The sequence below is a fragment of the Macaca mulatta genome, chromosome 4, assembly GCF_049350105.2.
Source record: "Macaca mulatta isolate MMU2019108-1 chromosome 4, T2T-MMU8v2.0, whole genome shotgun sequence".
NCBI classification, from domain to species: Eukaryota; Metazoa; Chordata; class Mammalia; order Primates; family Cercopithecidae; genus Macaca; species Macaca mulatta.
The window spans coordinates 155,066,780-155,081,993 of NC_133409.1; the positions used below are offsets into that span (position 1 = coordinate 155,066,780).

Below are 15,214 nucleotides of genomic sequence, written 5' to 3' on the forward strand. Positions count from 1 at the left end.
TGGGACTACGGGTGCGTGCCACCACACCCGGCTAATTTTTATATTTTTAGCAAAGATGGGGTTTAGCCATGTTGGCCAGGCTAGTCTCAAACACCTGACCTCAGGTGAGGAGCCTTGGCCTCCCAAAGTGCTGGAATTACGGGCTTGAGCCGCTGTGCCTGGCCGAAACAGTCTTGACTGCATTTTGTCTATGACCTGTCACATGAGGTCAGGTGTGAAATTTTGCACTTGTGGCATCATATTGGTGCTGAAAAGTTTCACATTGTAATGTGTTTTGGATTTTCAGATTGGGGTACTCCACCTGTATACATGACATCCTGGAAAAGGCAACACTATAAAGACTGTAGAAAGGTCAGTGGTTGCTAGGGACTGGAGAAAGGGAGGGATGCATAATAGGTAAGACAGAGAGGATTTTTAGGGCAATGAAACTACAATGGTGGACACATTATTATGTATTTGTCCAGACCCATAAAATGTACAATACCAAGAGTGAACCCTAATGTAAACTGTGGTCTTTGGGTGATAATATGTCAATGTAGGTTCATCAATTGTAACAAATGTCACCCTGGGACAGGATGTTGATAATAGGGGAGGGTATACCTGAATGGGAGCAGTGGGTATATGAGAAATTTTTGTATCTTTCTCTCAATTTTGCTGAGAACTTAAAACTGCTCTAAAAAGTAGTCTATTAAAAAAAGCAATCCATTTTGTATGTATCAGTTGTCAAATATTCAAAAGAATAATTCCCAGAGTTTATTTGGGTATAGAAAATTGGGCATTATCACAGGCTGCTAACAAGGTATCCAAATTAGTATAACTTTTCTGGAGGGCATTCTGGCAAATACATCAAAAGCCTTAGAAAACATGCCTACTTTCTGCCTCATTGATTCTCATTATGGCAACTGAACAAAGAAAAAAATTCTGTAAGTAGGCAAAGTTGTATTTCCAAGAATGTTCACTGAAAAATTGTTTATGGTGATCAAAATGTAAATGACGTAAATGATTAACACTGGAGACATATACCATAGAATATTGCACAGCTTATATGGAAAATTACCTTCCACGAAGACTTTTAATGATTAGCATGTCTTAATCAGGGATTTGTTTGAAACCTTTATTAGAAGGAAACAGTATTCTATGGACTCCCAAGACCAGGATATATATGGATTGCAGAGGCTGAGGGCTGAAGTTGCCACACCTGATTCATGGGATTCCCACTTCAGGAGTCCGCTTCATTTTTTGTTTCTCAGTTTGTCTCGATTTGGTTTGGTTTTTATGTGGCCACCAAAATTGTTCCAGTGTGTGCTTGTGTCCTCTATTTTTCTATGTATATTTTAGACAGGGTCCTGTTCTGTTGCCCAGGCTAGACTGCAGTGGTGCAATCATGGTTCACTGCAGCCTTGACCTCCTGGACTTGAATAAGCCTCCCATCTCTGCCTCCCAAGTAGCTAGGACTACAGGTGTGCACCACCAACCTAGCTAATTTTTTTCTTATTTGTAGAGATGGGGTTTCGTCATGTTGCCCAGGCTGGTCTCCAACTCCTGGGTCCAAGTGATCCTCCCATCTGGGCCTCTCAATGTGTTGGGATTACAGGAATGAGCTACTGCACCTAGCCTCCAACTCTATATTACTTTTGGGTTCATATGCCTAATAAACATTAATCAGAATCTGTGATCCAATGTCAAATTCCTATGGGCATCTAAAGCCTGGCTTGAGGGTCCCTTCCTGATCCAATCATCAGTGGTGGGGGACAGGTCATATGGCAGGCTGCACAGTCAGAATTATGGCAGGAGTGGATTAGAATGGGGTGTGAGGATAGGTAAATTGACTATCCTGTCTGTTACACATAAAAATTGTTCATGACATAAAGTCCAGTGAGAAAAGTCAATTGTTTATATGTGAAAAAGACCAGTTATCTACAAATCTACATTAAGAGGTTATATCTGTACCATGAACAAGATGATTTGCTTTCTTTACATTTTTCAAGTTTTTAAAACAATGGATATGAACTTCTATCAGGTATAAATTAATAATTGATGAAGATATTAATACAGACAATTAGGGTTATTTTTTCCCTTTCCTATTTTTCCATACTACTTTTAATGGCAAACTACATAGTAACTTTATCAGTTTTTTAAACAAGTGAGTGACTGGGAAATGGAGACACAGTGACTTCCCACTTCACTGTATATTTGGATATTACAGGATACTACTCAAACAGAAAAGCCTGATCAGTAGAAAATATTGCTGCAATACATCCCTCCTAGGTTCCTGTCCTCTGAATAGGGATTTTAAATTTACCTTTCAGGGTATCTTACACTGCAGGCAAAACCTTGAGATCTGTTATAACATTTGCCCTTTGTTCAATGTTTCTATAACTTTTTAGAATAAAGTAGTAAGACATTATTAATTAAATATACCTCCAGTTGACATTTATGCCCATGTGGATATGGGTCTGACTCAAGGGAAATAACGAGAACATCGTTTCCTTTGGACCTATAAGGAAGAATTAAGTTGTGTAAGGTGTCAATACATTTAGAATGTTTACATCTGTTCTACAAAATCATCATGGAGAAAGCCAATATACGTCTTCCAGATAATTGTGAGGGAAAGTACTTCACACTTTGAATCTTTTCATTTTCATCATAATAATATATTCTATGTACTTTCTTCCTTAAACTGAACTGAATCAAATAGATTTAAACTATGAGATGGTGCTAAATGTTCAGATACTTATCTTAACATAGTCCTCAAAATACTGTGGGGAAAATTCCAGACATCAAGTTAACTTTACTTATAAAGGCAGAATAAAATATACATAGCTTTCTGGCTTCCTAAGCAACACACTACAACTGATTTTACATGAAATCTTTTAGTGTCTCAAAAAGTTATAGCTGAAGGCTGGGCGCTGTGGCTCACGCGTGTAATCCCAGCACTTTGGGATGCTGAGGTGGGTGGATCACCTGATGTCAGGGGTTCAAGAACAGCCTGACCAACATGGTGAAACCCCATCACTACTAAAAATACAAAATTAGCTGGGCGTGGTGGCGCATGCCTGTAATCTCAGCCACTTGGGAGGCTGAGGCAGGAGAACTGTTTGAACCCAGGAAGGGAAGGTTGCAGTGAGCCGAGATCGCGTCATTGCACTCCAGCCTGGACGAGAGCAAAACTCTGTCTGAAAAAAAAAAGAAAAAAGAAGAAGCTATAGCTGCTTCTATGACAGATTTGTTTTCTTTTCCCTCCAAGAAATTGTATTGATTGTTGCTTTTGGTCAGCTTAAGTCTTCCTTTTATCCTTAGTAATGTAGTAATGGAAGCCTAATTTTCAGCTGGGCACTCTGCAATCCAGAATAAGACACGCTTTCCAGCCTTCTTTGTCTAGGTTTTTGCCTATGACATACTTGCTAAGTGATTTTTGGAGGCTGCTCAAAAGGAGGTAACTGAACTGAGAGGAGCCTCTTTCTATTCCTCTACCTTTTGTCCACATTTTACATGTGATAACTGGAGCTTCAGCAGCCATCAAGGATGGACTAATTATCTCCAGCCCTTTTCTATTATAGAGAAAAATAAACTTGTATGAAGTCACTCATGCCTTGTTTTTAAACTATATGCAGCTGAATCCAGTCCCAATCACTACATGAGGTTTCACTGATCTTTTCACACTGGAACACCGAAAAGTCTTCTCCTAAAAGGAATACCCTCTGCAGCTACTAACAATTAGTAGGTGGTGTTTATCACTCTGGTGATATGTTTTGGAGTGGACACCCCTAATTTTAATATTCTTCATCTGTAACATTCTGGTATTCACAATATAAAGATCATGATCTCCTCTCCAAGCTGACTTTATTGTTCAACTTCCAAAGTATTCCAGAACAAGCAACATTTCAAAATTGCATCATCAATATTAAAGGGCAAAAGTCCAATTTCTTTCATCAGACATTTACTGAATAGTGTCTATGCAGCAGCCATTAGACTGGCACTGGAGTTATCAAGTCAGACAGTTGCTATTCAGATTAATTCAGCAAGGTGCATTCAAATTACTCATGAAATCTCTTTCAAAGTCTAAAACGCTGATTTATAACTTGAATCTTGACATAATGCGGTGGGGATGGGGAAGTGGTAAAATTACATGAAGCTAACCCTGAAGGCAAGTTCTAAAGTTCACCAGCGAAAAATATCTTTGCTTTTGAAAATGCTTCCACTGAGGAAGGAAGGGGTAAGGCCAGTGGGAGGAATGAGGTGAAGCCACTGGGGGAAAATGTTCACCATTAACCTGTACTTTAAGACACCTTTGAGAGTAGTCTCAAGGTGCAAACATCATCAGTTTTATTTTATAGGAGTAAGTTGCTACAGCAAATGCAAAAATATCAATCTTCTCTTGTTCTGCTTAAGCCTGCAAATCTGTGGGCACTTGATTCACTGCTGACTTCAAAACCCTTACTCAGTCATGAAGCTCTCTGTTGCTTAGAGTATATAATCATGCAGTTATGTTAAAAGCTCTGAGATGTCCTGCAGTGAAGAATGCTGGTTAACTTTGATCCTATCATATCATCTAGGATGAAATTATTGGGGTCCAAAGCTGACTTCAAGGAAAGCAAAGGAGAAGGAATAGAGGCAGGGAGCCCCCAAGAATTTTCTGATGCCACAGTGGGCTATGGTGACTTTTCCTAAAGTGCTGTTTGATAGTCAATGCGCCCTCTCTGACGTTCTACAAGGAGAGAACGCCTCATCAAGCCAGTTTGTCTTTGTGGTGATATCTCTGATGTTGAAAAAGACCTGACCTTTGCCTGAAGGCTTCTCCACATTCACTACACTGATAGGGTTTTTCTTCATTGTGGATTCTTACATGCTGAGCAAGGTGTGAGTTTAGTCGGAAGGCTTTCTGGCATATGTTACACTTGAAAGGTTTTTCTCCAGTATGAATTCTGTGGTGTCGAATAAGGTCTGAGGTCAAACTGAAAGCTTTTCCACACTCATTACATTGATGGTTTTTGGAGTGACTGTGAATTCTCTGATGGTGGGTGAGGAGTAGGGCCTGACTAAAGGTTTTTCCACACTCCTTGCACTCACAGGGCTCCTCCTGGCTGTGAATTCTCTGGTGTCGATTAAGGTGAGAGCTGCGCCTAAAATTTTTTCCACAATGGATACATAGATAAGGTTTCTCTCCAGTATGAATTCTGAGATGTTCCAAAAGGCCTGCATTCTGGCTAAAGACTTTGCCACACTCGTTGCACTGATAAGGCTTCTCACCAAGATGGATTTTCTGATGTCTGACGAGGTGTGAACTCCTCTGAAAGGCTTTCCCACACTCATGACACTGATGACCTTTCTCTCTAGAGAGGACTTTATGTCCTGTAAGACTGGAACTCTGACACACATCAGACTCGCAGAGTTTCTTTCCCGTGTGCATACTCGCATGTTCAATCAGGTCTGAGTGCTGGAGGAATCCCTGCCCACATTCTGAGCATTTATACTCAGTCTCCTCTTTGGGCTTGGCCTGCTGCCTTTCCAAGTTAGAGCCCTCATTATGAGCCTCCATGGGTTCAGATATTTTCCCAGATGACTCTACTCTTCCACAAGAGTCTGTTACTACAACAAGCTTCCCATTCTCAATCCTTGTCTCCTCACCTGCAATATTAAATATATACCACCAATTACTTGTCTTTTGATGCTTGGGGAAAGGAATCTGCAACTAGAAGGAAAAAAAAAACTTAATGAAGCCATGTGTGCAAAGTAAAAACACTGTGGATGCTTGTGATTGTATAAAAGAGTTACAGAATGGTACACAAGACATTGTTAACTATGACTGCCTTTGGGGAAAGATGGGGAATTCTGGTGGGAGGTAACTTATTTTAAATAGTTTAAATTTTATCATGTGATACCACACACAGAGTAGCTAGCAAGCAAGCAAATAAACTGTCTAAAAGGGCATGCCTGTACAGTCTTGAAGATAACATGTCACATGGAAAATAAAAAAGGTAGGTTAATTGAGACCCCCAGGGCCCATAAGAAAGGGACAGCATTTTAACTGAAAATGAAGAAATGTAGATGTGGTGCCAATTTTATCACTAACTGTGTAATCTTTAAAAAGTAAGGTAAATTATCTGGGCTCTGTGTCCTCATCAATAAAGAAAGAATATTGCACCATAAGACCGTGACAATAACATGAAGTTCACAAAAATGCCTTCGGCTTTCCTAATCTCCTTGGACAACAGTAACTGCTCTCCTGTGTGGTTCAACAAAGTTTTTATCTCAATGCTGTGATAATTTATTCATGTCTATCTCTCTCCCTGCACCCCTGATGCACAATGCCCCAAGAGACTGTAAGCACATGCAGAGCAGACTTTGTTTTCTCTAGCACAGAGCCTGGTACATAACAGACATTAAACAAATGTTTACTAAATAAATGGCCTGTGTCCTAAGGGTGAAATTAAATGAAAATAGAGAAAACTTAAGCTCAGATAGATACACAAGCAGACGGGTGAGAAGAATGTCAAGTTTTTTGTTTTGTTTCATTTTATATTTTTATTTACCAGTTTTTCTTGTAGCTAAGGATAACTCTTTAAAGGCTAGGAGCATGACTGGGGATGCAAAGTCAGAATGAGAGAGTAAAAGGAAAGCTGGATGGAGAAAATAGAAGAAAGAGACTCTAAGCAGCACTAATAATAAAGGAGGGTTAATCAGTGTGAGCAAGTTAATTCAGCAGATAATTAAAAAGGAGAGAGTAGATGACAGCCAAAAGGAAAAGTGAAAGTGAAGAGATTAGTAAGGAGATATCAGAGAAAGGAAGGTCACAGGTGAGGAGTGAAGAAATTAAATAAAGTAATAATGTACTGTGTACAAAGACCCTCTACGACAGAATGAAGTATTCAGTCCTACATGGGGGCAGGGGGCAGGAGTGAGAGATTAAGGGAAAGGAATAAGACTCTTTCAGTAATGACATAATCACATATACAACTTTAAAAAAGCAAGAGAGGATGAAACCAAAAGAACCCTGAATTTTGAATAGAAAATAACATTTTCAACAGATCCAGGGGGTAAGGAACATTTTCAAGAGTCTACTGATGTTACATTCACTTTTTTTGAGACATGGTCTTGCTCTGTTGCCAAGGCTGGAGTACAGTGGTGCAATCACATAGCTCACTGCAGTCTTGAACTCCTGGGCTCAAGCAATCCTCTTGCCTCAGCCTCCCAAGTGGCTAGGACTACAGCTGCATGCCACCACGCCTAGCTATTTATTTATTTATTTATTTTTTGTAGAGACGAGGTTTCACTATGTTTCCCAGGCTGGTCTCAAACATCTGGCTTCAAGCAATCCTCCCACTTTGACTTCCCAAAGTACTGGGATTACAAGTATGAACCACCACGGCAGCCACATTTACTTTTTGTATTTAAACTATATACCCATCACTGATTACATGGTACAAATTCATTTCTACAAGGCTATTGAGAAAAGGTAGGCCCCTTTCTTTCAGCTACTTTATTCAGAATGCTCCCAGAAGAAAGGTAACTTTGAAGGTGACTTGGAAATTGAACAGAGGAATAGGTAGCATGTAAAGCATGGTTTTAGATATGAAATCAGCCATTCATCAAATAGACATTTATTGAGGGTCTACGCTAGGCCAGGGACTGTAGCTGACTCAGGAAACAAAACCCTTCCCTTTTAGTCTGGCAAGAGAAAAAGAGAAGCAAACCAGAAACTACAATATAATGTAATCAGTCCTATGACAGGAAAAAAAAAAGAAGAAATGAAAAAATGTGAGGAGCAAAAATTAGGAAGAAGAACTTCAGTGACAAAGAAAATAAAGGAGGCTGAACGAGGTGGCTTGTACCTATGCCAGCACTGTGAGAGGCCCAAATGGGAGAAATACTTAAGACCAGGAGTGCGAGACCAGCCAGCGCAATATAGGGAGACCCTGTCTCTACAAATAATTATAATAAAAAGCCAGGTGTGGTGGTATACACACCTGTAGTCCCAGCTACTTGGGAGGCTGAGGTGAGAGGATCACTTGAGACTGGAAGGTCAAGGTTATAGTGAGCTATGACTGTACCACTGCACTCTAGCCTGAAGACAGAGCAAGACCCTGTCTCAATAGAAAAACAACAACAAAAAAGAAAATATAGAAAAAAAAAATCCAGGTGACATTTAGAAATGAAAGATAGTGGCCATTTACAATAATTTGAAGGAAATTTTTAAAAAATGGCTTTCTTTGCCTTGATTAAGAAACGAGCACTACTTGTTTTTTTTTTTTTTTTGAGACAGAGTCTCGCTGTGTCACCCAGGCTGAAGTGCACTGGTGTGATCTCGGCTCACTGCAACATCTGCCTCCTGGGTTCAAGCAATTCTCTGCCTCAGCCTCCCAAGTAGCTGGGATTACAGGCACCCGCCACCACACCTGGCTAATTTTTGTATTTTTAATAGAGACGGGGTTTCACTGTCTTGGCCAGGCTGGTCTTGAACTCCTGACCTTGTAATCCACCTGCCTTGGCTTCCCAAAGTGCTGGGTTTACAGGCAAGAGCCACCATGCCTGGCCACTACTTGTTTTTTTTAAGAGATGTTGCCCAGACTGAAGTGCAGTGACACAATCATTGCTCACTGCAGCCTTGAACTGGGCTCAAGCCATCCTTCTCCCTTAGCTTCCCAAGTAGCTGGCCTAGCACTACTTTTTTTATTCACCCCTACAGTAAGAGGAAGAAGAGCAAAGTGAAGGTCCAGGTTCCCTTTGTACCCTTTCCTTGCTATTTTGTTCAACTAAAATATATGGGGTGATAGACATCTCTTATCTCTTGATAGTGTTCTGATTAGACCATAATTATTTCACATTTGTGAAAACTCGTTGACCTGTACATCTAAAAAGAGTGAATTTTACTACATGTAAATTATGCTTCAGTAAACCTAACTCAAAACAAAAGCAAAAAACAAAAGACAAGGGTGCTAAGCAGAACCTCAGAGGGAAAGGCACAGTCCACCACATCTCACACACAGCAGATGCAATCCAGTTCTTACCCTTCTCTTTCTCAGGCTTTGTAACTTCACACTCAGGCCGAACCTGCTGTTCCTGCACTCCTCTCAGGGGGGACATCTCCTCCACAAGTATTTTTTGTTCCTTTGCCTGGTCTGGATCCTAGGGACAATTAGGTATATGGAGGCATAATTAGATACAGGTGGGTTTAGGAAACTGCTGTTCAGAAAAACACCTACATGTTAAAAAAGAGAACAAAGAGAAACCCCAGAGGGGCAAAGAAAAGAAGATGGGGAATCTGGCACACATTGTTTTCTCCCAGCAAGGGCCAGGTAAGGTTGAGGTAAGACCTATAGAAATGAACAGCTAGACTGGAAAAAAACTGAATCAAAGCTTAGTAATTCTCCTTCCGCTGGTGAGCCCACGTCCACCTGTCTGGCCAGAGATCTCAATTTCTGCATTCCTGAAAAAGAGCACATCTGACCCTTACCACCTGTTGTCCTGTTTCTCCACGATCCAGCTGCAAATCCTCCAGAACCACCACCATGTCCTCCCCGCTCTCTGGGTGATGCTCCTACACCCAGGCCTGGAGCTCCTTAGGCAGGATGGTCAGAAACTGCTCCAGCACCAGCAGCTCCAGGATCTGCTCCTTGGTATGGGTCGCAGGCTGTAGCCACTGTTGACAGAGCTCCCGGAGCCGACTTAGTGCTTCTCGAGGTCCTGTGGTCTCTTCATAACACAACTGCCTGAATTGTTTGCACAATGGCTCCTGTCCAAGGCCTTTACTGTTTCCTTGCAGCTTGAATCCCTGTTCCCAAGTAGAGTAGTGATCCTCCCTCACTACCCGAAGCCCCTCCTTCTTCAGATTCAGGGGAGCCAGGGAATGGGCACTCACCAGTGCTGTCGCCATCCCCAGCTTCAGACTGCTCTCCTTGTTTTGGAGAACTTTCTTTGGACTGTATCTTCAGAGACACTCCTAAAAATATAGTAGCAGGAACGATAGAAACAGTAATAGTACTGCTAACAAGAACAGTAACATTTTCTTGGGTTTATACATTTCCTATTATCCATTTTTTTCTCTCTGAAACAACCATTTCTAAACATATATACAGAAGGAAAAAACTATCTTACAGAATACCCTCTAATGTAGAAAGAATAATAGATTTGAAAAATCACCATTTTGCAGCCCTCAAAATAACTGAGGCTAGGCACTGTGACTCACCCTTTCATTTCAGCACTTTGGGAGGCTGAGGTGGGAAGACTGCTGAAGCCCAGGAGTTTGAGTCCAGCCTGGGCAACATAGTGACACCGGGCATGGTGGCACATGCCTGTAATCCCAGCTACTCGGGAAGCTCAGGAGAGAGAACTGCTTGAGCCCAGGAGTTTGAGTTCAGCCTGGGCAACCATAGCAACCCCAAGACCTGTATTTGAAAAGGAAGAAAAGAGAGAAAATGAAAGAAAGAAAAAGAAAAGAAAAAAGACAAGTGAAAGTCAGACAAGGAAATAGGGAAAGTTTTTTCAGACAGAGAAAAAGACAGCATAAAGCTGTTGGATGTTCAGTGTAGTAGTTAGTTATGGCCGGGAAAACGTTATACGGAGCCGGAATCCTGGGAAACATCTACACGTAACAAAGAGAAGTGAGATGGAACTGGAAAGGTAGGAGGAGAAAAAAGACAATAGTATCCAGAAGGTCAAGGAGGTCTATTTCTGCAAATGTGGAATGGTGGAAAGACCCTGGGCCTTAGACAGGCCTGGGTTCCAATACAGCCCTGTCACTTACATGCTGTGACCTGGGGCAAGTTACTTATCCTTTTGGACTTAGTTCACTCATTTGTAAAATGAAGATAATACCTAATTCACAGAAGTTTTGAGGCAAATGAGATAATTCTAAAGAACATGAGGAATTCATTGATTTATAAGGGAAATGATATGAACACAGTGTTCAAGAGTGTGAAATGCTATACGATGGTGGATTAATCTAAGACCTGGCATAGATACTTGATTCAAAAACAAAGATGTCATTAGTGACCTCTGTGAAGGTAATTTTGGTAGTAAGAATAGCTAGCCTGCCGTAGGAAATGAGAAAATGGAGAGAGTGAGCATAAATGACAAATTTCAAAAAAGTAATACATTGAATGGAACAAGAGAAATAGGGCAGAAACTAGAAAGGGCTAATGTAGAGTATAAATATGTTTGCGACTTCAGTTACTGTCCTTATGCTGATGATTTCCTTATTCTTCAGGTCAGACATCTCAAGTGTCACACTTGAATTTCCTTCTGCCTATTTGGGACCAAGATACCCTACAGAAGCCTCTCAAATCCAACGTGTCAAAAATGAACTCAGACAATTCCCTATCATCCTTTGCGGCAGGCCCTTGGTATGTGGAGATTTAGTATTCTTGACTTTGACTATGCTTGAGTGTCCCTATAGATCAGTGAAATACCATCTGTCAGCTGCTGATACATGCCTTTGAATCAATGTGCATGTGGTAAGTGGCAGAACGGGGGAAGGCTCACTTAATCAGTGGCTTAGCCTTCAAATAGTTTGCTGTTACATATTCCTGAACGTGTATATAGTAACACTTCCCAGCTGATAATTATTTTTCTTAGTCAAAATGAACTTAAACTTTAAAAAGCCAATTCCTAGTATTCTTAATATAAGTAAAAAAGTCCAAGAAAGTGATGATTATCAGTGAAACCCTGTGTCTACTAAAAATACAAAAAATTAGCTGGGCGTGGTGGCACATGCCTGTAGTGCCAGCTACTCGGAGGCTGAGATAGGAGAATAACTTGAACCCAGGAGGCAGAGGTTGCAGTGAGCCGAGATCACGCCACTGCACTCCAGCCTGGGTGACAGAGTGAGACTCTGTCTCAAAAAAAAGTGATGATTATTAGCCAGAAAATAAAAGGTTGGTATTATAATGGTTAATTTCATGTCTCAACTTACCTGGGCCACAGGGTGCTCAGATATTTGGTCGAACATTATTCTGGATGTTTTTGAAATCAGATTAACATTTAAACTGGTAGACTGTAGACTAAAACAGACTGCCCTCCATAATGTTGGTGGGCCTCATCCAAGTAGTTAAAAGTCTGACAAGAACAAAAAGGCTGACTCACCCCTGAGTAAGAGAATTCTTCCTGTCTAAAATGCTTCAAACTGAATCATCAGCTTTCTTCTTGCCATCAGACTTGGAACTAAAACAGCTCTTCCTGAATCTCAATCCTATGGCCTTCAGACAGGAACTACACCATCAGCTCTCCTGGTTCTCAGGCCTTTGGGCTTGAGCTGGAACTAAACCATTTGCTCTCCTGGGTCTCCAGCTTGAAAACTCACTCTGAAGATACTGGGACTTGCCAGCCTCCATAATGACCTATGCTAATTCCCTATAGTAAATCTCTTTCTAGATCTCTATCTTTACCAATATAGATACCCTAGTTATGCAAATAATGATACAAATACAGGCATTTGTGTGTGTGTGTGTGTGTATATATATATATAATTCATATTACTATTTATGCATATATACCTGTATTTTTATTATTACATCTATAGAGATATCTTACCAATATCAGTATATAAATATATCTATGCCACATACATATATATATACTGATATCTATATCAGTATTGGTATATAAATAAATATGTGGTATGATGTTGATACGTATATATAGAGTACAATGTGTGTGTGTGTGTGTGTGTGTTTTTTTTTCCTTTGAAATGGAGTCTTCCTCTATTGCCCAGGCTGGAGTGCAGCGGTGCGATCTTGGCTCACTGCAACCTCTGCCTCCCGGGTTCAAGTGATTCTCCCCCCTTAGCCTCCCAAGTAGCTGGAATTACAAATGCCTGCCATGACACCCAGCTAATTTTTGTATTTTTAGCAGAGACAGTGTTTTACCATGTTGGCCAGGCTGGTCTCGAAATCCTGACCTCAAGTGATTCACACTCCTCAGCCTCCCAAAGTACTGGGATTACTGGCCAGGTATGATGCTGAATTAGTGGTGAGTTCATTTCTATAATGTGATTAAATATATCAAACACAATATATAATAATTTGATAAACTGTTTTGGGAGGAGCTCCATCTACCCAGCTATTTGAGCCAGAAAACTGACCATTCCTTCCTCCTTTCATATCTCATATATCTGATCAATCAAGTTCTATTGATTCTATTGCTTAAATCTCTCTCAAATCAATCCACTTCTCATCCCCTTTGCCATCATCTTCTCCTACCCGGACTACTGTGACAAACAGACTGGACTGACACATCAATCTATTTTCCACACACAAACAGTGATCATTCTAAGGAGGATATGAAGTATTATTATATACCTGCTATGCCTGTTACATATAATGACTGATTATTACCCTTAAGCTTAAGTTCAAAACATTTAATATGGTTTAAATTGTTTTTTGATCTAATGAACTACTTTATTTCCTCAAATCTGCAATACTCCTTCTTGCTCATTGGCCCTTCCACAGCTTATTCCTTCTGCTTGGACCACCCTCCAACCCTCCAATTTTTTTCTTGTTAATGCCCACTCACACTTCATGTCTCAGCATAATAAAACAATGAGCCAGGACAACTATATTACATGTTTCACATATATTAATTATTTAACTCTCACACAACCCTATAAAGATACTATTCCTAATTTCATCGTGCAGAGAAGGAAATTGAGACAGGGAGAGTTGAAGAACTTACACAAGGTATCAAGCTAAACCTCAGATCTTTCCTCCAGTATCTCTTGCACCCACAGGCCCAAAACTTTATATTTGCCTTCTCTCTTACTGCCACACCCTACATCTGACCCAGTAGCAAATATTATTGGCTCTATTTTCAAAGCAGATCAATAATCTGACCACTGGCTCCACCTGAATTACTTGGAATTTAAAAAAATTACTCTTAACTTTTAAATTTTCTTGATTCCATTCTTGCCCACTTACAATCTATTATCATCATGAGTCTCCACGTAAAGATGCTTTAAAACATAAGTCAGATCATGTTTTCTTCTGCTCAAAACCCTCCAAAAACCCTGACCAAGACAAAATTCCTTACATGATACAGTCATCATTTACTCTACACTTTTCCTCTCCATACCCCAATCTCTCTGACATCATTCCCTACAAAGGTCGCCTTTGTTCACTGCTCCAACCACTCTGGTCTCCCCGTTATTCCTCAAATATGCCAAGCAAGCTCCTGCTTTAGGACCTTTGCACTTGCTATTCCCTCTACCTAGAAAGTTCCTGTCCGCAAAAGCCACTTAGATCTTTCCACCCACCTCCTTCAGATTTCTGCTCAAATATTACCTTCTCGGTGACGCCTACATTTAATACCTACTTAAAATTGCGCTCAGTGGATGAAAAATATGCAGCAGAAGGTTGTACTCGGTTAACTAGATCCACAGCTTCATCACTATCACAGGCCCCAGGGCGGACATCTCTGCTACGAACCCCGCCCCCTCGGTCGAGAGAAGGTTCTCTGCACCTGCGGGGAACCAGCTGCTCCCTAGGCCCCTAAGCCTCAGTTCCGCCCCAGCCCGGGGCCCAGCTCCAGGGTCCGCTCACCTGGCCAAGGGGCCTCAGAGGAGCCAAACGCTCTGAAACACCATCTTAGCGCATCACCGAGGGTCAGCTCTAGCTCTTCGGAGCACCTTTTTCTCCGCTCTAGGAAAGCTGGAGGACCGTGGCTCGATGGTGCCACTGCTCAGGCATAGCCAAAGGAGACTAACATGGGTACCGCCTGCTGAGCATAGCTGGGAGGGTCATTTCGTTGCGAGCTGAGATTGTTGGGTTTTTTTTTTAGTTCTTTCTCATTTTAAAGCCAATGTTTATTTTATTGATGTAAAAACAGGCCAGCTCCGTTGAGTGATACCACAAACAACCAATATTTTCACTTTGCTCACATAAATAAAACACACACACTTCGCCATTTTTTCCCAATTTAAAAATTCATCAAACACAATGGCAAAAATAGTTGTCAAAGTACTTCGAAAATTAAACTAAACAATGACATACGTTTGGATTTAAAGGTTTAAGGTAATAAGAAATTAAGTCTATTACTGTGAGAGAAAATAAATCAACAACACTTTGCAATGAATGTAAGTTTTAGGGGGAATAAAAGCAACAGATATCACTTTATCAAAATAAATTCTACAACAGAGAATAGAAATAGTCTCTCTTCCCACAGTATCACAAACTGGGTTTTTATAGTTTTTGAAGAAGATAAACTCTTTGAGTGCTTATACATT

The 15,214-nt window shown here is 40.7% G+C and overlaps 1 protein-coding gene across 21 annotated transcripts; it reads right to left on the reverse strand.

The window, feature by feature from the left end:
* Positions 1-3,826: 3,826 nt before the first annotated feature.
* On the reverse strand, positions 3,827-14,602 carry ZSCAN26 (zinc finger and SCAN domain containing 26). 21 transcript variants are annotated; one of them, XM_078000758.1, is made up of 6 exons: positions 14,532-14,602; positions 10,187-10,385; positions 9,860-9,940; positions 9,458-9,772; positions 9,009-9,126; positions 3,827-5,628 (listed from the first exon to the last, which is right to left on the reverse strand). In XM_078000758.1, the coding sequence occupies exons 4-6, from the start codon at positions 9,509-9,511 to the stop codon at positions 4,730-4,732; spliced, it is 1,071 nt and encodes a 356-aa protein (XP_077856884.1). In that variant the 5' UTR covers positions 9,512-9,772; positions 9,860-9,940; positions 10,187-10,385; positions 14,532-14,602; the 3' UTR covers positions 3,827-4,729. The 21 variants fall into 21 exon arrangements, with proteins under 21 accessions (XP_077856884.1, XP_077856878.1, XP_077856885.1 ...); XM_078000752.1 differs by having other exon boundaries at positions 9,455-9,772; XM_078000759.1 differs by lacking the exon at positions 10,187-10,385.
* Positions 14,603-15,214: the final 612 nt, after the last annotated feature.

Bases quoted from the DNA above. Each gene is read 5' to 3' on its own strand.
- ZSCAN26 (XM_078000753.1), bottom strand. From the start codon at position 9,511: ATGGTGGTGGTTCTGGAGGATTTGCAGCTGGATCGTGGAGAAACAGGA. The intron at 9,127-9,454 runs GTAAGGGTCAGA...AATTGTCCCTAG, and splicing joins GAGAAACAGGACAACAGGTG to GATCCAGACCAGGCAAAGGA. The intron at 5,629-9,008 runs GTAAGAACTGGA...TTAATATTGCAG, and splicing joins AAAGCCTGAGAAAGAGAAGG to GTGAGGAGACAAGGATTGAG.